The sequence below is a fragment of the Rhinopithecus bieti genome, unplaced genomic scaffold (genome assembly GCF_001698545.2).
Source record: "Rhinopithecus bieti isolate Rb0 unplaced genomic scaffold, ASM169854v2 scaffold_81780, whole genome shotgun sequence".
In the NCBI taxonomy this organism is placed as follows: Eukaryota; Metazoa; Chordata; class Mammalia; order Primates; family Cercopithecidae; genus Rhinopithecus; species Rhinopithecus bieti.
The window spans coordinates 1-24,306 of NW_016830359.1; the positions used below are offsets into that span (position 1 = coordinate 1).

Genomic DNA, 24,306 nt, shown 5'->3' on the forward strand with positions numbered 1-24,306 from the left:
TTCCAGTTGATTGAATCGGCTACTGAAGCTTGTGCATTCGTCACATAGTTCTCATGCCATGGTTTTCAACTCCATCGGGCCATTTAAGGACTTCTCTACACTGGTTATTCTAGTTAGCCATTCGTCTAATCTTTTTTCAAGATTTTTAGCTTCTTTGCGATGGGTTCGAACTTCCTCCTTTAGCTTGGAGAAGTTTGATCGCCTGAAGCCTTCTTCTCTCAACTCGTCAAAGTCATTCTCCGTCCAGCTTTGTGCCATTGCTGGCAAGGAGCTGCATTCTTTTGGAGGGGAAGAGGTGCTCTAATTTTTAGAATTTTCAGCTTTTCTGCTCTGTTTTTCTCCCATCTTTGTGGTTTTATCTACCTTTGGTCTTTGATGATGGTGACATACGGATGGGGTTTTGGTGTGATGTCCTTTCTGTTTATTAGTGTTCCTTCTAACAGTGAGGACCCTCAGCTGCAGGTCTGTTGGAGTTTGCTGGAGGTCCACTCCAGACCCTGTTTGCCTGGGTATCACCCGCGGAGGCTGCAGAACAGCGAACATTGCTGAACAGCAAATGTTGCTGCCAATCCTTCCTCTGGAAGCTTTGTCTCAGAGGGGCACCCAGCTGTATGAGGTATCAATTGGCCCCTGCTGGGGTCTCCCAGTTAGGTTACTCGGGGGTCAGGGACCCACTTGAGGAGGCAGTCTGTCCGTTCTCAGACTCAAACTCCGTGCTGGGAGAACCACTACTCTCTTCAAAGCTGTCAGACAGGGACATTTAAGTCTGCAGAGGTTTCTGCTGCCTTTTATTTGGCTGTGCCCTGCCCCCGGAGGTGAAGTCTGCAGAGGCAGGCAGGTCTGCTTGAGCTGTGGTGGGCTCCACCCAGTTCGAGCTTCCCGGCCGCTTTGTTTACGTACTCAAGCCTCAGCAATGGCGGGTGCCTGTACCCCAGCCTCGCTGCCGCCTTGCAGTTCGATCTCAGACTGCTGTGCTAGGAATGAGCGAGGCTCCATGGACATGGGACCCTCCAAGCCAGGTGCGGGATATAATCTCCTGGTGTGCCATTTGCTAAGACCATTGGAAAAGCACAGTATTAGGGTGTGAGTGACCCAATTTTCCAGGTGCCATCTGTCACAGCTTTGCTTGTCTAGGAAAGGGAATTCCCTGAACCCCTGCATTCCTGTGATGCCTCGCCCTGCTTCGGCTCACGCTCGGTGTGCTGCACCCCCTGTCCTGCACCCACTGTCCAACAAGCCCCAGTGAGATGAACCCGGTACCTTAGTTGGAAATGCAGAAATCACCTGTCTTCTGCCTGTTGTCCCATTTTAATGACCGTGTGAACCCAGTGTTTAGCTCCCACTAATAAGTGAGAACACGTGGTATTTGGTTTTCTGTTTCTGCGTTAGTTTGCTTAGGATAATGGTTTCCAGTTGCATCTGTGTTGCTGCAGAGGACGTGATTTTGTTCTTTTTTTGGCTGCATAGCATTCAGTGGTGTATACACACCTCATTTTCTTTATCCAGTCCACTGTAGATGGGCAGTTGGGTTGATTCCATGTCTTTGCTTCTGTGAACAGTGCTGTGATGAACATATGAGTGCATGTGTCTTTTTGGTAGGATGGCTTATTTTCCTTTGGGTATATGGTATCTGCCTTTTAAATTCAACGTTAGGCTATCAAGATTGTTATATATAACTGTAGTTAATTGATTTCTTTTTTTGTTGTTGTTGTTGTTGTTGTTGTTGTTGAGACGGAGTCTTGCTCTGTCGCCCAGGCTGGAGCGCAGTGGCATGATCTCGGCTCACTGCAAGCTCCGCCTCCCGAGTTCACACCATTCTCCTGCCTCAGCCTCCTGAGTAGCTGGGACTACAGGCATCTGCTACCACGTCCGGCTAATTTTTTGTATTTTTAGTAGAGACGGGGTTTCACTGTGTTAGCCAGAAGGGTCTCGATCTCCTGACCTCGTGATCCGCCCGTCTCGGCCTCCCAAAGTGCTAGGATTACAGGCGTGAGCCACCATGCCTGGCCAGTTAATTGATTTCTATTGCTAGAATACTATTTCATTGTATGGCTATACCATATTTATCTCTTCTACTGTTAATGAATGTTTGGGTTATTTCCAGATTTTGGATGTTCCAAACATGCCATTATAAACATACCTACCCATCCATGTCGTTAAGTACACATGAGCAAATATATCTAGGAATAGAATTTTGGGGTTAAATAGAGATGAGAAGGGTGGTTATCAGAGGCTGGGAAGGGTAGTTGGGGGCCTGGAGGGAGGTGGAGATGGCTAACGAGTACAAAAAAAAAGTAGAAAGAATGAATAAGACCTACTATTGATAACACAGTAGGGAGTCTATAATCAATAATAACTTAATTGTACATTTTAAAATAACTTAGAGTGTAACTGGATTGTTTGTAACTCAAAGGATAAATGCCTAAGGGGATGGATACCCCATTCCGCAGGATGTGCTTATTCCACATTGCCTGCCTGTATCAAAGCACCTCATGCACCCCAGAAGTATATACAAGTACTATGTACCCACAAAAATTTTTAAAAATTAAAAAAAGAATTTCTGGATCAAAAGTGGTTTTCCAATTTACATTTCCCTTAGCATCTCCAGTGGATCCATGTTTTATATAATACTTGGTATTGTCCCACTTCTTAATTTTTACTCAATTACTTAAGTTTTACCCAATACTTAATTGAATGGGTATAAAATGGTATTTTGTCATTTTGATTTTCATCTCCTTGTTTATTAACAAGATTGAATATTTCTTCATGTTACAAGCACTTTGTTTTACAGGTGGGACCCTGAGGCTTAACCTACCCAAACTCACAAAGAACCAGAGCCAGGACTCTGATTCCTGAGGCTGAGGTATATTGCTGAGCTTTTAAGTATTTGCATGCTTGCATTCTATCTTTATAAAGTGGCTTCAAAGGCTATTTCCCCCTCAGCCCAAATCTGTAGTAATTAGCAACAGGAACTGTTTCAGTTAATGTTCCCACTTCTCTCAGACTCTAAGACAAAGCAAGATGCAATGCCCGGTGCCTATGGCTCTGCATTAGAGCACGTGGAAGCTCTCTGCTGGTCTGAATGCCTGCATCATGTTCAGTCCTCTCATCACATTCCTTCTTCTCTCTCTGGGATAGTTCCTGGACTTCAAACACTTAGGAGCATTTCTGGTGTTTGAGGAGTTGGTGACCTTTGAGGACGTGTTTGTGGACTTCAGCCCGGAGGAATTAAGCTCCCTTAGTGCTGCTCAGAGAAACCTCTACAGGGAGGTGATGCTGGAGAATTACCGGAACCTGGTATCCCTGGGTAAGTGTGCCTTCTCCACAGGACTTGGTTTCTTCCCACTAGAGCAGTGGCTCTCAGCTCCTTTGTGTCCTCTCATCAGTAATGGCGGTTCAGCATGTCAGTGAGTCTCAACCCAGGTCAGAGGCAATATTTTAATATTTGAATATCAAATTCACTGTTCATTATAAAATAGCTAACATTTCTTGAGCACTACATACGTGTCAGGCACTTGTGTAAGTGTTTTACATATTCCAACTCCTTGAATCCCCTCACTAGTCCTATGAGGGGGAGGTATGCTTATCGTCGTTATTATCGACATTTTTAACGTTGAGGACACTGAGTCGTTGAAAGGTTAAATTACTTGTCAAAAGCTGGGATTTAACCCCAAGCAGACTCCAGAATCTGCTGTCTTAAACTCTGATGTGCTACCTGACGGGGGTTTGCTCCACCAGTTCTCAGCAAAATGGAAGGCTCGAAATGATGTTTATTGAATGAGCGAAGGAATTGCTAAAAATTCCAGGAGCTCCAAAGACTTCTACTGGCTTGAGTTTTAACAGTCAGAGGTTGCCAATCTCTCTTTACATGCAGAGGCAAAATTGTTTTACCTGTTCTCACAGGTAAAGTTGAAAGTGAAAAGTGAAAAGTTGATGTTGCCAGTGCCAAGATCCTTTTTCAGTGGCTTTTTGGGAGGCTTGAGGTCTCCTGAAAAACAGAATCCGAAACAAACACTGTTCCACTGGCCGTAACCTGGTGAAGTCAGAGACCTGGTGAGAAAACACACACATCCTACCTCAACCCTAGCACAGGGATGCATACGTTTAACTCTGGTTCTTGTCGGTTACCAGGAAGTACATTTTCCAGCATATTTTACACTCTTCTCTGGCTTACCATATTTTATGACTTAAAATAGAGGGAATAGTATCAAAATAGAGGAAATAAATTAATTTTATCTTTCCAGCTCTTATGCAGTGACCTGGAGGCATTTCTATCTTGTGAGCCCTTGGCTTCTTTAACACTAAAGGTTTCGTGTTAATAGCAATCTTATATGTCACCTGGGACATTGTCTTCCTAAGTATGGAATGAGTACAGTGGGCTAAATAGAAGATTATTTTAGGCAGTACATGGACAGCATGACATAATCCTTCAATCTGTTGGTGAGAAAAAAGTTCTTCTAATTTTCTTTTAAGCCTTCTGACTCTATCAAGTAGAGAATATCAGTTTGGTGTTAGCATGTCTATCTTGTTATTCTTCCATTTTAGCAAAGAGAGAGCAGACATCAAACCCTGAGTGTTAGATAGGCAACAGAAGCTAGCTAGCACTCAATAACCTTAGTTTCTGTTATATTTACCATGATGTTACCTTCCATTTTTGTGTGTGTGTATGTGAGTGACATTGGTTTCCATTTATAGGGTTGATATAAAGCTTCCATTGAAAATAAGCATATTGGCCAGGCGCAGTGGCTTATGCCTGTAATCCCAGCACTTTGGGAGGCGGAGGTGGGTGGTTCATTTGAGGTCAGGAGTTCAAGACCAGCCTGGCCAACATGGTGAAACCTCATCTCTACTAAAAATATGAAAAATTAGCTGGGTAGTCCCAGCTACTGGACAGGCTGAGGCAGAAGAATCACTTGAACCTGGGAGTCAGAAGCTGCAGTGAGCCAAGATTGCACTGCACTCTAGCCTGGGTGACAGAGCGAGACTCTGTCTCAAAAAATAAAAAATAAAAAATAAAATAAGTGTATTTAAGTTAACAAGAAAGGTGATCTAAAGAAAAACATTAAATAAATACTGAATACGACTATAAATGGCACATAGAAATGCCAGAATGCAAGGGTCATTCATTAACTCGTCAGTGAATTCAGATGTACAAGGCCTGGTATAGGCATTGGGGTTACCAAATAGATGACATTTCCCATTCTCATGGATGTTACGTTTGAGTGGAGAGAGTCAGACAGTAGACAAATAGATAATAATTTGGTGTGCAAATGATAGAAGTTTGGGAAACAAGAAACTAAGGGAGGGGGAGGAGCAGCACTTCAAGACCTTTAAAGAGGCAGTGGACGTTATCCCAGGAAGGAAAAGAACCAAGCTGTTGACTTTTTGAGCAGCTACGTCAGATTGTTGGTGCTGAAGTGTAGAGCTCAGCACACTGCCCTCATGCCCCCTTTTTAGTCTTCACAGCAGAGTTGTTCAACCTTGGCGCTCTTGACGTGGGGCCAGATCGTTCTGGGTTGTGGGGCTGTCTTGCAGAATGTTGAGCCATGTCCCTGCCTCCAGCCATACTAGACACCAGGAACCCCTCCCTCTGCTCCCACAGTTGTGACGACCAAAGATACCTCCATACATTCTAGATGTCCCTTGGGGGTAAAATCTCTATAGGCTGGAAACAGGCTTCATTTCACTCCTGCAAGAGTTTATTCCTTCCTTATTACCCCAGAGTCTTTGGGACCCCGGGTTGGGAGTTACTGAAACCCTGAGTTCTGAATCTTCCTCTCCAACAGGGTACCAATTCTCTAAACCTGACATTATCTCACGCCTGGAAGCGGAGGAATCACATGCAATGGTGACAGATAGCAGACATACAGTGATTTGTCAAGGTGAGTAGTGAGGGGGAAGCCCGGGGTGTAGGAGGGGGGACCAGGAAATGCTAGTCAGGGAGCTTTCCTCAAAGACCCCTGGGCCAGGGAGAAGGCTGGTAGGTGCTCTCACCTCAGGGCCTCTTTCTCCTCAGTACTCCCCTTCATCTTTCTGGAGCTCATCTCTTCCTGCAACATCAGTTCCTCTCCTGCTCAGTTCCAGGGTGGCCAGTGTCCTTTTACTCTTGTGTTCCAGCCCTTCCATTCACTCATGCTTTTCTCGTTGCAGCTAGAAATCATAGATCTTTCCTTTTTAACTGAGACAAACAAAAAACCCTGGCCTGATACCACTTGTCTTTCTCACTGCCCTCCCACTTTCCCTCACATCAGCTCCTCAGACTTGTTGACATCCAGAGGCTCCCTTCCCTTTTCTTCTTAACCCCCACCCTCTGGTTTCCATCCCACTACTTCTGCCAACGTAGACACACGTATACGCTCTTTTCTGAAAGTTCCACAAAAGGTTCCCACTAGCATCCTTATGGTTCTGGAACCATAGACTTCACATCCTCCAAACTCTGTGGCTACAGTCTAATAACACTTACCATCTTCATGAAATCCCCTTCTTTGAATTGGGTCACTATGTGCATCAACTGGGATCACTGTTGTCCTTAGTTGTAGTTAACAGAAAACCGACACCCAAACTAGCTAAAGTCATAGAGGGATTATTAGCCTATAGTACTGATCAGCTGGCCTGTATTCAGGGACCCAGTGAAGTCATCGAAGACCTAGTTTCATTTTCTCCTTCTACTCTGGCTTCAACTCTGACAATAAATCCTAGATGCATTTTTTTATTGTTGTTGTTCGTGTACAAAGAAGGAGCAAGAAAGAGCTGGTGTGTCCAAGCTGCATTCTCAAGAGAGAAGAAACATCTTTTCCAGCTCTCCTGATTTTTCATTGTTCCATATCGGGTTGTATCCCTTTCCTGAACTAGTAGCTGTGTCCAGTACAGTGCTGATTGACACAGCCCTCCTCCACCTTTTTCTGTGTGAGTGGAAAAGGGATGTCCAAACAAAATGCAAGAAGTTACCAGGAAGACTCCTCTCTGTTTCTTTCATTATCTTCTCTTCTTTCCCTACTGTGGCTTCTTCATTCATTCAGTCATCCCATAGATATTTATCAGGCTTCTGTGGTGGAGAGGGTACTGTCCTAGCATCTGTGGAAACAATAATGAACAAGACAGGCAAATCTCTTCCTTCATAGAGCTTGCATTCTAATGGAAGCAGTAGTTTTAAAAAATAGACGAATAATAACTGAGTGTAAAGCAGATACAGAATGAGATATGGGAGGCTGTTTAAGATGGAATAGTCAGAGAAGGCCTCACTGTGGAAGACTTGAATGAGATTTCTACCCATGTAGAAATCTTGAGGAAGACTGTTACAGGCAGAGCAAACAGCAAATGCGAGGACCCTGAGATTGGAATGAGCTTGGGTGTTCCAAAAACAGGAAGAAGGGCAATATGGTCTGAGTTAAGTGGAAGATAGAAGATGAGATCACAGAGATAGTCAGGGGCCAGCCCACTTAGGAATATGTTAAAGAATTTTGTTATAAGTGAGATGCGAAGATGGTGGGAAGTTTTGAGCAGGGAAATGAGGTAGTGTTATTGACATTTTAGAACTTTGCTGTCCAATGTGGTAGACAATAGGCACATGTGGCTACTTACATTTACACTAGTAAGAATTACATAAAATTTAAAATTTAGTTCCTCAGTCACACAAGCCACATGGCAAGCATTTGATAGCCACATGTGACTAACGGCTACTGTGCTGGACAGCAAAAGTGTAGACCATTTCCGTCAGCACTGGGAGTTCTACTGGGCAGTGCTATTCTAGCAAGATCTATCTGGTTGTCCTATGGAGAACGGGCTTTAAGAGGAAAAGCCAGAGAAACCAGTTCAAGAGGCCATTGAAGTCCACCAGGCTAAAGATGATGGAGGCTGAGGCTATGGTTGTAGAGTGGCAAGGTTTGAGGTATTCCCTGAAAGGAGAACTGGCAGACCATACTGAAATATTGGATGTACAGCAGGGTGAGGAAAACAGAAGAGCCAGTGAGGACTAGGTGTTCTCTATTCTTCCGTTCTTGAGTGTTCTCTTCAAAGACCACTTCCTAAAAGAGTCAATCCATTGTGATGGGCCCAGCTATCCCTCTTTTCCTGATGACTTCCTAAGCCGTGTTCTGGCTCTGCTGTTTTACCTGTACTCTGTTCACATACTTTGAGTGTCTGCCAGGATGCAACCACTGTGTTCATCACCTCTCACCACAGTCTTATACTTGACTCCCTTGGCTTCAGTATTTTTCCTACCAGAGAGTTGCCTTTATAAAGCATGGACTTTTTTATCAGCTTCTTACCTCCGTCAAGATAAAATTCAAACTTTTAGCAAAACACTGAAGTTCCTCCCAGTCTGGCCTGAAATTTGCATCCCAGCCTCATCTACAGATCTTGCAACTAAAATCCTGTTTCTAGCTCCCCAGGACTGTATACTTTCACAGTTCTATAGCTTAGCTCAGGCTGTTTTATATAAACTCACCCCCCTTCCCCGTTTGCTGAGGCCAAATGCTGTCCCCTCCACTAATCATTTCCTGTTCCTAAGTGGAGTCAGTTCCCCATCTCTGCTCCTGTCGTCATTTATAGTCCGATTAGAGTCCCTTTTACAGACCTCTGACCCATCTGGCTAGATAATGCCTTGCACAAAACAGGCATTTAATAAATACTGAATTAAAGGGAATTGGTTGGCAGTGTAGATTGGGGTAAAACAAGAGATTTGGAGCTAAGAAAGGAGAATCTTTATTTAATTCTGAACAAGAGGTTGTTGACCTGTTTACTCCAGTGTCTCCTCAGTAGTCCTGAAGAACCACAGTAATAGGTGTTCTAAAAAAAAAATGTTTCATGGCAAGATCAGTTTAAGAAATGCCACATTCTGTGCCTTCCCTTTTTGGGGTTTGAGGTGCATATTAAAAGTTCTGAATCCTACAGGAATGAAATCTGCTTGATTTCTTGATTTGTGTCATACAACATTTCCCAAATTAACTTGACAATGGAACCCCCTTCATGGTATTTGTTTTTCAGAATATTAGCGATCTGCCAAACATGGTTTGGAAAATGCTGGCAAACCCCAACCCCAGCTCTTTCTCTGATTTCTGCTCATTCTAACTCTGTACATTTGTGGCATCTTTTTGACACGCCATCCTCCTGGATGATATTTTTTCTGCTGCTTCCTCACTCTTCCTTGCTTACTGTCTTTTCTTTTTCTTTCTTTCTTTTTTTCTTTTCTGAGACAGTCTCACTCTGTCGTCCAGGCTGCAGTGCTGTGGGTGAATCCCAGGTTCAAGTGATTCTCCTGCCTCAGCCTCCTGAGCAGCTGGGATGACAGGCACTTGCCACCACGCCCAGCTAATTTTTTGTATTTTTAGTAGAGACGGTTTCACAATGTTGGCCAGGATGATCTCAATCTCTTGACCTTGTGATCTGCCCACCTTGGCCTCCCAAGGTGCTGGGATTACAGGTGTCAGCCACTGTGCCTGGCCACTTACTGTCCTTTCTGTCCTTTTCCTGTTTTTTCTTTAGGTTTTCAGAAAACTCTCAACCTCCATAAGATCTGTTACCCTTGGTCTCTTTATTTCTATTATATTGGTATGTCTCTCTGAGTAAAAAGAATAGAGGAATTTTTACTTTTTTTTTTTTTAGATTAGGAAAAGAGACCTGAAACCAAAGCACTAACTCCAGGGCAAAGCCTGCCTATGGAAATGTCATTACTGGGGGCAGGAAAGGGTAATTTAGCAGCAGGTAACTTCTGGCATGTCTCTGCAGGAGAGTCTCATGACAATCCATTGGAATCACACCAGGGCAACCAAGAGAAACTTTTGAGTCCTATAACAGTGAATGACCCCAAGACCCTCACTCAGGAAAGAAGCTGTGGCAGTGATGAATTTAAGAGAAGCTCTAATCTTAGTGAACAATCCAAGGATCCTCTAGGAAAGGATCCCCAGGAAGACACTGCTCCTGGAATATGTACAAGTCCTCAGTCAGCTTCCCAAGATAACAAACACAACAGATGTGAATTTTGCAAACGAACCTTTAGTACTCAAGTAGCCCTTGGGAGACACAAACAGATCCATACTGGGAAGAAACCCTATGAATGTAAACAGTGTGGTAAAGCCTTCTATCTCATGCCACACCTCAACAGACATCAGAAGACCCATTCTGGCAGGAAGCCTTCTGGCTGCAATGAAGGTAGAAAGCCTTCCATCCAGTATGCGAATCTCTGTGAACGTGTAAGAATTCATAGTCAGGAGGACTACTATGAATGTTTTCAGTGCGGCAAAGCTTTTCTCCAGAATGTGCATCTTCTTCAACATCTCAAAGCCCATGAGGCAGCAAGAGTCCTTTCTCCTGGGTTGTCCCGCAGCAAGACATACTTAATTCGTTATCAGCGGAAACATGACTACGTTGGAGAGAGAGCCTGCCAGTGTTGTGACTGCGGCAGAGTCTTCAGTCGGAATTCACATCTCATTCAGCATTATAGAACTCACACTCAAGAGAGGCCTTACCAGTGTCGGCTGTGTGGGAAATGTTTCGGCCGACCCTCATACCTCACTCAACATTATCAATTCCATTCTCAAGAGAAAACTCTTGCGTCCAATCACTGTTGAGAAACCTTCAGTCACGGCACACACGTTTCTCAGCATTTTTGGCTTCATCCTAGAAAGAGTGTTCTGAATGTGAGAAGGCCTTTCACTAGCCCCCACACCCTTTTAACAACTTGAAAATTCATCAAAGTGTGGTTAAAAAAAAGTGTTGCAAGGATGTAGGAAAACCTTTTTCCAAGGGGGGATTCCTCACATGTCACACAGGTGAAAAGCTTACGAAGAATATTTTGGTTGCATAGGAAAATAGCTAATAGATTTTACCTTTTTCAGTGTTATTCATCATGAGGGAGGATTGCCCTCATTTTTTTTTTTTTTTTTGAGACTGAGTCTCGCTCTGTCGCTCAGGCTGGAGTGCAGTGGTGCAATCTCGGCTCACTGCAAGCTCCGCCTCCCGGGTTCCCGCCATTCTCCTGCCTCAGCCTCCCGAGTAGCTGGGACTACAGGCATCCACCACCGCGCCCGGCTGATTTTTTGTATTTTTAGTAGAGACGGGGTTTCACCGTGTTAGCCAGGATGGTCTCGATCTCCTGACCTCGTGATCTGCCCGCCTTGGCCTCCCAAAGTGCTGGGTTTACAGGCGTGAGCCCCCGCGCCTGGCCGCCCTCATTTCTTTATATGAGAATGGATTCATGGATATGTATTCTATGGGCTGTAATTCGGTACTGTCATTTATTTTGTTCAAATGGCTGCAGCTTTGGCCATTGGGAGCTCTTTCAAGTTGGCTCTTGTGCCTTTTCAATAAGCTCCCATCCTTTTCAGGAACCACTTCCTTTCTACATCTTCCATAATTTTTCTCCCTTCACCTCCGCCTGTCATGTCTTTAAGGTAGTTCCTACCTCATTCACTGTCTCATGAAATCCACTTCTTTCCCCATGGTCAGAAGGCTCATAGCCTGATTGGTCTTTTATTTCACTTCTCCCGTTGCCGTTTTTGCTAAATCTACATTCTGCTTGAACTGTTATTTACTTAACATATTTTTAATGGACTCATTTATGTTTTTTAAACTTCAGTACCTCTACTTAAAAAGGAAATTTTTAAATCACCTCAGACAAAGCGTTTTACTCACACCATAACCAGACTTCCCTGAGTATCTCCCAAGATGTCCTTGGACAGTCGGCTTGTTTCAATCTGGATCTAAACGTGCTCCACAGATCGCATTTGGTCGTCTGATCGTCTGAGCTCTTAAGTCTCTTAATCTAAAGCAATCCCCTCTCACGTTAAGGCCTGTGCGACCCTGAGGTTAATACAGAATTTCCCTCCTGTTCCTACCCAGTTCCTGATATGTCAAACAGTTCAGACACTCCTCTTCATGTTCACATTTTTAAATTTAGAAGAACTCATTTAAAATTCTTATATTTCACTGTGGTAAAAACCACATAAAGCTTAGTGTCTTAACCATTTTTAAGCATGCAGTTCAGTAATGTTAAGTATATTCACACTGTAGGCCGGGCATGGTGGCTCATGCCTATAAATTTAGAAGCACTCATGTTTTAAGTTTTTTAGTGGTGATGCAAGTAATATACATTCCCAGAAGAACACTAGAAAATATGTTTGGTTTTTCTTTGAGTATTTCTATTTCCCGCTCCCAGATATACTTGCTGCTAAAAGTTTGTGCCCATTTTTTCTTAACGCATAAATCTCTGTATAGTTTTTAAAAGTTATATTTTTAGGCTGGGCATGGTGGCTGATGGCTGTAATCCTGGCACTTTGGGAGTCCAAGGCGGGCAGATCACCTGAGGTCAGGAGTTTGAGACCAGCCTGGCCAAAATGATGAAACCCCGTCTCTACTAAAAATACGAAACAATAATCCCAGCTACTTGGGAGGCTGAAGCACAAGAATCGCTTGAACCTGAGAGGCAGAGGTTACATTGAGCTGAGATCGCGCCATTGCACTCCAGCCTGGACAACAGAGCGAGACTCTGTCTCAAAAAAAAAAAGTTGTATTTTTATGAAATGAAATATACTACCATAAACACTGTTTTGAGGGCTACCATTTTCATTCTCATATATTGTGAACATCTGTCCGTAGGCAGATGTACATTTCTAAGTTTCCTTTTAGAACTTGGTTGCATGGATGTGTCCTCATTTATTTCATCTGGCCTTTCAGGGTTGGAAACTAGGGTTGCTTATAATTTCTCTCTTTTTTTTTTTTTCTTTTTGAGATGGAGTCTCGCTCTGTCTCCCAGGCTGGAGTGCAGTGGCGCAATCTTGGCTCACTGCAAGCTCCACCTCCTGGGTTCACATTATTCTCCTGCCTCAGCCTCCCGAGTAGCTGGGACTACAGGCGCCCGCCACCACGCCCAGCTAATTTTTTTGTATTTTTAGTAGAGATGGAGTTTCACCGTGTTAGCCAGGAGGGTCTCGATCTCCTGACCTTGTGATCCGCCCGCCTCAGCCTCCCAAAGTGCTGGAATTACAGACGTGAGCCACTGTGCCTGGCCAGTTTATCTTATATACACGTTGCTGCTATAGTTATGCTTCCACCCCTGTAGCCCTTGGGTTTTGGGGTTTTGGCATTTTTCCTTATTGATTTGCTCTAACGTCTTTGCATCTGGTCTTGTTTCCTAAGGGGAAATTCTCAGCAGTGGAATTTCTGAGCCAAATTGTGTGTATCTTGAAGGTTTTAGAAGCACTCCTAGCCTCATCCTAGCAGGGTTTAAAAGTTGTATTGATTTTTTTTCTCTAGGGAAGGACTGTAAACCACTTACCTCTCCTCCACAACCCTCTTCTCCTTGAAGAATTTGCATGATGAACCCATATTAGGATATAACAGGATTTAAGTCAGGTCTGGAAAGAGCCACAGATTAATTGAAGTCTTTTGTTTGAACTCTGATTTTTAACATAGTTTTATTAGGTATTGTTTCCTCACTATACAAATAATATTAAGCATATTAAAGAAAATTTTGCAAAACAGAAGGCTAATAAACTTCCTAATCGTTCTAGGTACGCAACTAGTACAAGTCCAGGGAGGTAGTTATATTCACAGGTAGAAGAGACCTTTGGCAGAGAAGAGACAGGGTGGGCTTTGGAGCCAGGGAAAGCTGAGGTCAAATCTCAGGGTCCTCCTTAGAGGCTGATTATATCTCGTTTTCTTAGGAAATGGGGATCCTCCCCTGGGAGAACCATTGAAAGGCCTAGAGTTCATCTATAGGAAAGAGCCTAATAGTGCCTGGTATTTAGAAGGCACTCAGTAACGAGTAGCTGCAATTAGGGAATATTTTAAATTAAATTAAATTTAATGTAATTTTAATTTTAATTTATTTTATTTTTGAGATGGAGTCCTGCTGTTACCCAGGCTGGAGTGCAGTGGTATGATCTCAGCTCACTGCAGCCTCCGCCTCCTGGGTTCAAGTGATTCTCCTGCCTCAGCCTCCTGAGTAGCTGGGATTATAGGTGCGTGCCACCATGCTCGGCTAATTTTTGTATTTTCAGTAGAGACGGGGTTTCACCATGTTGATGAGGCTGGTCTCAAACTCCTGACCTCATGATGTGCCCACCTCAGCCTCCCAAAGTGCTGGGATTACAGGCGTGAGCCACTGCACCTGGCCTAAAATTTATTTTTAAAAACGTTTTATTAGCAGTGATAAACTAGAGTTGTAAACCACAGTTAACACATCAAAATGCAACCACATTTTATCATATTTTAGTATTTTTTCTACAAATAATTTTTTCTTTGTGTAGGTTTTTAAAAATAACAAGTTTAGGCCAGGCGCGGTGGCTCAAGCCTGTAATCCCAGCACTTTGGGAGGCCAAGACGGGCGGATCACGAGGTCAGGAGATCGAGACCATCCTGGCTAACACGGTGAAACCCCGTCTCTACTAAAAAATACAAAAAACTAGCCGGGCGATGTGGCGGGCACCTGTAGTCCCAGCTACTCGGGAGGCTGAGGCAGGAGAATGGCGTGAGCCCGGGAGGCGGAGCTTGCAGTGAGCTGAGATCCGGCCACTGCACTCCAGCCTGAGCGACAGAGTGAGACTCCGTCTCAATAAATAAATAAATAAATAACAAGTTTAAAGTTTTCTGATTTTGTGACAGTTTTTAATGACTTTATATAAAACTGATTAACAAAGCATAAAGTACTGTATTTACAGTTTTTTTAGAATCTATTTCCAAAAAGTGGTTTTACTAGATGACACGTGATGAACACTTCTAAGGCCCTCGAAAGATGCTGCTGGATTTGTTTCTGGAGGGGCCCTGCCATTTGTAGCCCTCAGCATAGGGAAGGCCAGAGGTATGAAACAGGTGGTAAACCACCCTCCCTCTCGAGTCCCTGGCAGGCGTCGTTAACCAGTTACCCACTCTCTGGTTCCAGTGAACCTGAGGACAGGGTTGGGATCTTTCTCAGCACAGCACCCAAGACAGACAAGACACACTAAGCAGTTTCTGCATGTGCAAAGAACCGCCTTTGTCACCCTGGAGCCAAGTAAATACTCCCTTTAAATAACTTTGCCAGCACTGGGTATGTATTCACTTAAACAACAACCAAAAAATCTTTACCTATTTGATAAACCCAAAAAGTGATTATTAATTAACAATAATTAATCCATTTTTGCATTGTTATTATGCATGTTTCTCCAAATAAGTTTTAAAACTTCTGTGTGTATAACCTAGGCCCTTTAGCTTTTCGTCTTTATGCTTTTCTTACTAATTTGTGTGAACTCGCTTTCCTTTTCTTAAGTACACATTTCTGATGGATTAATGTTTATTTTCTTTTAAAGTAATATTTGACTCATTCAAGGCAACTACTTTACAGAAACGTAGATCTCCCTCCCTCCCTCTGCCCCCGAAACAGAAAAATACACTATAAACACCATTAACATTTTAGTCTGTTTTCTTGTAACTTAAAATTAATGACCAGATTTATGAAGGTAGCTGCCTCTGGGGAGTGGCTGAAGAAAAGATCTCATTTTCATGGTCTATACCTGTCCACTTTGTTACCCTTGTGACTGTATTACGCTCTGTTGTCCAGGCTGGAGTGTAGTGGCACGATCTCGGCTCACTGCAGCCTCCATCTTCCAGGTTCAAGCACTTCTTCTGCCTCAGCCTCCCAAGTAGCTGGGACTGCAGGCGTGCACCACCCTGCCCGGCCTTTTTTTTTTCTATTTTTGGTAGAGATGGAGTTTCGCCATATTGGCAAGGCTGGTCTGGAACTCCTAACTTCAGGTGAGCTGCCTGCCTTGGCCTCTCAAAGTGCTATGATTACAGGTGTGAGCCACTGCACCCAGCCCTGTATTAACCTATTTTTAAGGTATTCATAGATAGTTGTCATATAGCTGTGACCATTCCATGTGTGCAATAGTATACCTTGTTTCTCTACCCAATCTTACACCTTACAAAACTGCTTTCATCACTCACTTGTCTATGGTTATCACCTCCTTAACAGTCGCACAGCATACCCAGTGCTTTCTATGTATGGTTCCTCCTCTGTTGTTGGGAGATAAAATTTAGTTTCAATTTTTCATAGTTATAAATATACTATAATGAACATTTCGGTGCTTAAACATTTTTCCAAATGTAAAATTTCTTTAAGATATATATTTGCCAAAGAGGAATTGCTGGGTCAGAAGGTGTATAATTGCTTTTAAGATTTTTGATATATCCAAGTTGCTTTTGGAAACATGACATCAGTTTGCACTGCTGCTACTGCTAGTAACGCTTGGGGATGTGTGTTCCTCACACACACCCACTACCCTCCACACCCTCCCCCCAGCTGGCATTATGTATTAAGAGCACTTTTCATTGTAGGGTGTGTAGTAGCAACTTTGCTAATAGGGGAAAGGGTATCTCATTTTCATTGTCTTTATTTGATTTTTAAGGATGTTGAACTTTCTCCTGTAAGCGTCTTAAGCCATTGTGTTTCCTCTCTTTGCATTGTCTTTTAAGCATTTGTCTATGTGTCTTCAATGGCTTCCTATCAATTTGATCCATCTCTTTGTGTAATAAAGATTTAATTCTTTGTTGTCATCTTGGCTGCAAATGATTTTCCCTGTTGGGCATTTTCTTTATTTTTTGAAAATGTTTCAATTTTTATATATTTCAATCCTTCTATTTTCTTCCAACCCTATGAAATCTAACCCTCTGTAAACATTAGTGTTGTATTCTGGAGTTTTAAAAATATGCTTTAGTCATTCTTGAATTTACTTGGGCATATGGTATGAAAAGAGAACTAACACTATTTCTCATTGTTAATTGCCCCAACATTATTAGTAAATTATAAATAGTTATATTTTAGAATGTAGGATCTATATTTGGACCACCTATTTGCTTTTATTGGCTTATTGCCCTGTTTTATCCTAGATCTATATTCTTTGTAATTTTTGTAGCTATATTTAATGTTTTCCATCATTGTGCCTTTAAAAAGGGTATGTGTATGTATGCATAAACTTATGTGAAGTTATACATGTACGTTTCTGTCATTCCAGATTAAAATTTATCTTTAGTAATAGAAAACCAGCCTTTTGATTATTATTGCAATGAACTTATACATTAGGGAGGATTAACATTGTTACATTTAATTTTAACATCCAGGAATATGATACTGTCTTTTCATTCATTCAGGCTTTTGTGTCAATCAGTAAAGCTTTATATGTAGTTTTCTTACCAGAATGCCACAAGTTTTCCTTAGTTATTTCTGCATGTTTTTGCAGTTGTGAGTTTTCTTCTATAGAATTTTTCTTATATTTCTCGTAAAAAGCCAGCATCTCAAGAATAGGGTCACTTCAGCATTGCCAAGGAATTCTCAAATTTTAGAACCAGACTAACTACATTTGGCTGCTTTATTCGTCTCCCAAGATCATCTCTGCTGGCCCCTGTAGGATCCTGAGTTTTCAACCCTTTCTTGAAACCAGTATTTCTCAAACTTTAATGTGCAATATGGGGGAGACAGACAAGAAGCAAAATAAGGTGGTAAATGCTATGAAGAAAAAACCAGGAAAAAGGGTAGGGAGTTACCATGCAAGAGGGCTCATTTAAAACAGGTTAGTCCAAAAAAGGCTCTCTGAGGAGATGGCCTTTAAGCAAAGACCATCAGATGAGAAGTCAGCCTGGGATCCTGGAGAAGAGAGTGTCCGGGCAGAGGAAACAGCATGAGCAAAGCTCTGGTCAGAAAATAGCTTTGTGTGTTGGTGGAGGAGACAGGAGAAGAGTTGCGAGTGAGAGGGAGAGTGATAGGATCAGATGTGGGAGCAGCAGTCGGGATTGATTTCTCCACTGGTGTGGCTGACATTTGGTGTTGGGTGACTCCTGTGGACCATCCAGTGCATTGTAGGGTGTTTAGTAGCATCCCCGGCCTCTGTTCAATGGATGCCAGGAGCACCCCCTTTCTCCAATTGTGACAAGCAAAAATGTCGAATGTCTTCTGGGAGGTGAAATCATCCCCACTTGAGAAGTCTGATCTGGGGCCCTTTGTTCAGGGTTACCTGGCGGGGAGATGATCCCTACCACCTGTATAGATTCATCTGACCCTCACCTGGTGCCGCTACATGGGAAAAAGAACAGGGGAGCTGGCCCATTTTTCTTTTTGGGCCTCTGTTTATGTTATTGAAGTCAGTGAATAAAGGCTTGATAATGGTTATTTTCAGTTTGGTTTGTCCTAACTGGCCAGTGTTGATAGCCTCAGGGTCCCTCCTAGACCGGAGGACCTTTCCGGATGCTAAGCGATACATACCAGTCACTGACACCATCACTGTGAGACGGGTAACAACGCCCCATCTTCCACACAGAGACACTAAGGTTCAGGGAGGTGATGTGACTTGTTTAAGGCCACACAACTAGTAGTGACAAGGCGGGGATTCAAACCTCCAGGTTTAGGTATCTCAATCACCCAAGTTCTGCAATTCTGCAAAGCTGTGTCCATCTGCTGTCCACCATGAAAGACGGCTGGATCTTTCTAACTTACACTCCACAGCTTGTGCATTTAGCAGATCATACATAGGTACATTGAAAGTCCTTGTCTTTTCCTCCCTCCTCTTTACTGGAAAGAAGTCCATCCTGTATGTTTGGCCCAAAGAGTCAAGAAAATTGCAATGCTTTTCACTGCCCCACCACAGCCCTCACAGATCTTTTCTCACTTTGGGGACTCATTCTTACACTGAGAAAAGAGATCCTTGAAAATCAGCTTTAATATTATGTGGGGCATTCGGCTCTTACGTTTGAAACAACCGTTGAAGAAGCCTAACTCTCCAGTTAATAAGTTTTTGTGTTAAGAGCCAGGTTCTTGTTCGGTTGCCCAGGCTGGAGTGCAGTGACGTGATCACATTGGTCACTGCAACCTCGAGCTCCCGGGCCCAAGCAATCCTCACACGTCGGCTTCCCAAGCAGTTAGGACTATAGGCAAGTGCCACCACGCCCAGCTAATTTTGTATTTATTTTTTATTTTTGTAGAGATGGGATCTTGATATGTTGCCCAGTCTAGTCTTGAACTCCAGGGTCAAGCGATCCTCCGGCCTTAGCTTCCCAAAGTGTTGGTATTACAGGGGTGAGCCACTGCACCCAACCCAGTTAATACATCTTTTGAAAAAAATCATCTCTGGAGCAAACAAAGCCAGATATTGGTACATTTCTCTTCCTTAACTTGCAAATGACCTCAGACTTGCCAGTCATGGAAAGAACTGCTGACCGGCACCTTAGGAGCCAGGTCTAGAATTAGTCTAGGGATGGTCCTTCCATATAATCCTTCTAGTTAACTCAGCAACACCCAGGAAAGCTGACTTGATCAGGCCGAGTGCCACAGAACTTTTCCTGTCTACAAAACTTCATGTGACTCAATGCATTGAGAGTTGTAGATAGGTGGATATTATCTTCCTCATTTTGCACTTGCAGAAACTGAGGCTTAGCTTGGAGATAAGGAAAACCAAGAACCGGTCATGGCCTTTAGGGACATACAACACTTGAGATGCATTTAAGGGTGCTCTTGTTCTTAATGGGAGTCATGCAGAAGGCATAACCGTCGGACCAGAGAATTCAAGTGTTGGCAGAGAGAGAACACATAGGTGTGTTTCGTTTCTTTCAAACCAGCAAGTGGCTTGTTTACTGATCATTTTAGTTACAATTAGGAAGTTTCTCATTTTTTCAGAAAACGGGATTTTTGTGTCTAGTTTTCCTAATGCTAATTCAGAGAGAGAGAGAGAGAGAGAGAGAGAGAGAGAAAGAACCTTTCTGATTTCTCAATGCCCAAGGCCAGAGTCACATCTTAAAACCATGTAGCTTGCCCTCCATTTCCTCTGTCCCTCTTCCAGCAGCCGGATTGTGAAATGAGGTGCTAGTGATCCAACTCCCACCATAGGAATAAAGGAAGCTTTGGGGATGGTAGAGCAGCGAGATAGAATGAACCTGGCCTCGGGATGACTGTGGCATAGAGATACCCAGGGTCACCTCCAAGCACAAATGATTACAAAAAAGAGAAACAAGCCTTCTGTATTACTTAGGCCACTGTTATTTTGTTTCTGTTAAAGCAGCTGAACCAGAAATACAACAAATACAGGGTTTGCTATCAGAGAAACATTGCAGAAAGATAAAGGTTCCCGTGACTTTCCCTTAGGAAGCAGCCGCGTGAAGACTACCAACCATTTCTCTGCACGTCCGATATGGCCTATTTTTCTTCTGGAATAGATGCTGCTGCTTGTGATGAAGGCTTTGGCCTGCATTTAGGACAAACGCTAGATGAAGAAATGTGTACCACTAAACATGAGAACCACATTGAGCGAGATAAAACATGTCCACATGGGGAGGTTCATGGAAACCGAGGCGGGCTGAGAGGAGAGTCTCCTGTTGGATTCGTAGTCCAGGTCGTAAGGTTACTGAGTGGGCTCTTGGGTGGAATCACCCACCCTATTTAAATTATTTCCTCCTCCTCTTTCTCTCCTCTCCTGGGTACATTTAGTACTATTTGCCTAAATTAAATGCACGTTGGATTTGTCTCCATTTTATCCAGACATCCGTCAGGGTCCTCCTGCATGACTCACTGCCATCCAACTTCGTGTGGCGAATAGGTGTGTTCCTGGGGGTCTCTGGAGGCACTAACACTTCCACCCTGACCACAGGGAAATCTTGGGAAGGTGGATTTTTGGTTCCCTCCCACATCCAGATGGCAGACCCGAGTATGGCACCTGGAGATAGAGCTTCCGCAGGGCTCTCTTCATGGCCTGGTTCCTCAGGCTGTAGATAAGCGGATTCAGGGTGGGTGTGAGGACGGAGTAGAAGACGGCAGCCAAGCGACCTTCCAGCAGGGAGCAGCGGGTGGTGGGTCGCATGTAGGCAGAGCTGCCGGTGCCATAGAACAGGAGCACCGTGCCCAGGTGGGAAGAACAGGTGGAGAACTGGCCTTCCGGCGGCCGGCTGCTAAACGGGTCTGAACCACTGTGGCCAAGATGCGGATGTAAGAGAGGACGGTGAGGGCAAAGCAGCTCATGATGACACAGCCACTGGCTGCAAATCCGGCAGCCTCGTGGGCCTCAGCGTTGACACAGGCCAGGCGCATGAGTGGGGGGATGTCACAGAAGAAGTGATCGATCACGGTAGGACCACAGAAGGGCAGGGAGAAGGTGTTGACCGTGTGGGAGGCTGAGAAGAGGATCCCGCCGCCCCAGGCCACCGCCACCAGGGAGACACAGACCTGGGGACTCATGGCTGGCCCATACACCAGGTGCCTATAGATGGCCAGGCAGTGGTCATAAGCCATGGAGGTGATGAGGAAACACTCTGTGGCCCCAAAACAGACAAAGGCAAAGAGCTGGGATGCACATGCAGGGAGGGAAGTCTTCCCAGAGCTCATCACGGTGACCACCAGGGCCCGGGGCAGGGTGGTGGATGTGGAACAGATGTCCAGCAGGGAGAGGTGTCTGAGGAAGAAGTACATGGGTGTATGCAGGCGGGCGTCATGTGTCACCACGGCTATGATGAAGAGGTTCCCCAGGACTGCAACCAGGCAAATGAGAAGGAAGGCGGCTGCGCTCAGCAGCTGTAACTCAGGGGCTGTCGAGAAGCCCTGGAGGGCGAATGCAGGTCCTGCTGTGAGATTGGCCACATTCTTTGTCTGTGGGAGAATATCTCCTGCATTGCAGAAGACGCTGATGGAGTGGTGCATGAGGAGATAAAGCAACAATGACAAGGACCTACGAGGAAAACACTGAAAAAGGTTGGGTGAGCTGAGTCTGGAAAGGATGCCCAAATACTTCTTCATTCAGCATTCAGCACACAGGCATTGTCTTCCGCTTGGATCTCGGTCTCAGACGCCTACAGAGGCCCTGCCCATGCGTCAGTCAGTGAATCTGGCTGGCTGCGGTGCCATCCGACATGCTGTGACTATGCAGAAATGGATGTTCTGTTGAATGAGGCAGGTGCTGTAGGCTCTTGCCAGCTGTCGGTGGTGTGTCCAGCCTTGGCGGATTCTGTGAAGTTTTTCAAGGGAAGCCAGAATTCCAGATTTTTGTGTAAAACCTCTTGACTTTTTATATATTGGCAGTTAATTCATATTTAAAACACTGCCTATCATAGGGGCTGACAGTTAACACTTTGGTCTTACCATGCATACGACTACACAACTCCATAGCAGCTTAATCAGAGCCTGCAACTCAAGGTCTTCTAATGATATACTTGCCCCATTGGCCTAGGACACCATCCCTCTGTGGGAGGCGTGCGAAGGCCCTGGAGTGGGAGTCGGAAAAGAATGTTTCCGTAGCACAAAATAGGTCACTGTGAAGTCTGCAGTGGATATGATGTTGTGTTCAAAGACTTGGAGAAGTGGGTTGGGGCCCAATCACGCTGACCTTGGAGTCCACGGTAAGGAGTCCGGCTTATTTTCCAGGTGGGAGTTGAGGCCATTGGTGGCGGCGGCGGGGCGGGATGAGGGCAGCTGTTAAGCAAGAGAACAACAGAGTCTACAGATTGAGCGGGAATCAGTGAAGGAAAGATGGGGTGGGATGGGGGAAAGGTGTCCAGAGGAGGGAACAGCGTTCATGGTGAGATGCATTCCAGACTTCGGCTTTCTAGAACTACAAGACAATAAATGTGTGTTGTTTTTAAGAGATGATATTTGTGGTAACTTTTGTTTTAGCTGCCACCCGAAACTAACACAGCCTCCTCCACCCTCAGCCCCTCTTGTCTTATTGCCAAGTTGTCCTTCAACTGCATCCTCCTCCATGTCATGGAGACATGGAGCCTCTCCCAACAAAGGCAAAAGCAACACAACCACACACCATTCCCTATCCTGAGAGTCCCCGTAGCTAATGCAATTTCTCTCCTCCTTCCCCGCAAGATCCACAAGGAAGAACACGCTGTAACTGTATTTCCCTTGTGGGATATAGGCACCCATGTGAGATGGTTTTTTGGGGTGAGTGGGTGAACGCAATTGATGGTCCAGCTGAAATTTATTTTAATGTGCCTGGAAGAGAGAACATCAGACTCACAGCTGTCCAGACTGCTCTGGTGGGGGCAGGGGGTTAAATGTGCACTGAAGTTCCAGAAAAAGAAACATGGCAGCTGTGCACACTGTTATTTGGGAAGGAAGTGAGATTAGGCTCTTGAGTGTGAAGGGAGGTGGCTGGCATAGGTGGCACAGGGATTATGGCGTCAAGTCCTTGCTAAGTTATTATTACTTGTGTTTTAGCTTTAGTGTCTGGAAAGTGAAGAGCTTGCAAAGGCATCTCCGAGCTGCTCCATGGGGCCCTTGGGGCCACCAAGGCATGAGGAGCCTGCTTGGTGGAGATCCAACCCCTTTCCTTCAGCAAGATCCAGTTACACGTTGATTTCTTCAGTCGTTATTAGATTATCAGCTCAGTTTTCTTTTGATGACAGGGTCCCACCATGAAAAAGCGGGTTTGAAAGTCACCAGGGCTAGAACTCACTACTGAAAGGCAGGTTGCTTCATGGTTTACAGCATAGACTCTGAAGCGAGGCTGCCTGGAGTCAAATCCCAGCCCTGCCACTTACTAGCTGTGTAACCTCAGGCATGTTCCTTAACCTCTCTGTGCTTTGCTTTCTTTATAGATAATGTATAGGAATAACGTTCCTCTTTGTGGGGTTGTCGTGTGAATTAAATGAGGTTAACATGTGCATAGAAAACACACGTGTGTTCTTATCTTCATCCAAATGGAAGAGTGTACATTTCTCAGAACTGTGTGGGACGACCACTCCATGGCTGAAAATAGCAACACCACAGCATCGTCATGTGAAGCCCCGAAGGCAAGAGACCCAGGGTGTGAGCCTCGTTTCCCCCACTGGCTAATGAGTTTCACAGAAGCATTGCTGCTGGTGTGAGAAGAGATGTGTAAAAAGTAAAATAGAGGTTCCTCTTCAAAGACTCCTCCCCATCTTATAAAAAATAAATAGTAACTTCTCTTAAAAGCAAAATGTATGCAAAGACCTGTGCTAACATTCTTAAATATCTGCTAGCCATAATTAAAAAGATCAATATACTCTATGTTCTTAGCTCCCACAATTTAGCCTAAATATTTGCCCGGACATGTTTGTACTGGTCCAAGCAAGCATGAAGTCATAGCCTGTTCCTCCTCCTTATTTAACGTGTTTTTACCTTTCTCAACATTCCACAAGTGACTTCCTCCTTCCTTTGTTCTCCTCTACGTTTGCCTGTTTTAGAAAGTTCTAAGTTGCTAGCCAGTCGGGACAAATACAGAATGTGAGGTCCCGTTCCAGCCAGTAAAAACCAGACACAGCAGTAGAGTAAACGTGTCAGGTATAAATGACCCTGTCTCCTTTGTTTGGTATACTCTCCTGGCAAAACTG

General features: G+C 44.3%; 1 protein-coding gene across 1 annotated transcript; it reads left to right on the plus strand.

Annotated features, from left to right (window-relative positions):
- Window positions 1-3,138: 3,138 nt before the first annotated feature.
- Window positions 3,139-10,568, plus strand: ZIM2 (zinc finger imprinted 2; the record flags this gene model as incomplete). Its single annotated transcript, XM_017865352.1, has 3 exons — window positions 3,139-3,307; window positions 5,787-5,882; window positions 9,727-10,568. Coding segments are annotated over 3 exons (1,107 nt in total), but the record flags the coding sequence as incomplete, so codon positions are not given.
- Window positions 10,569-24,306: the final 13,738 nt, after the last annotated feature.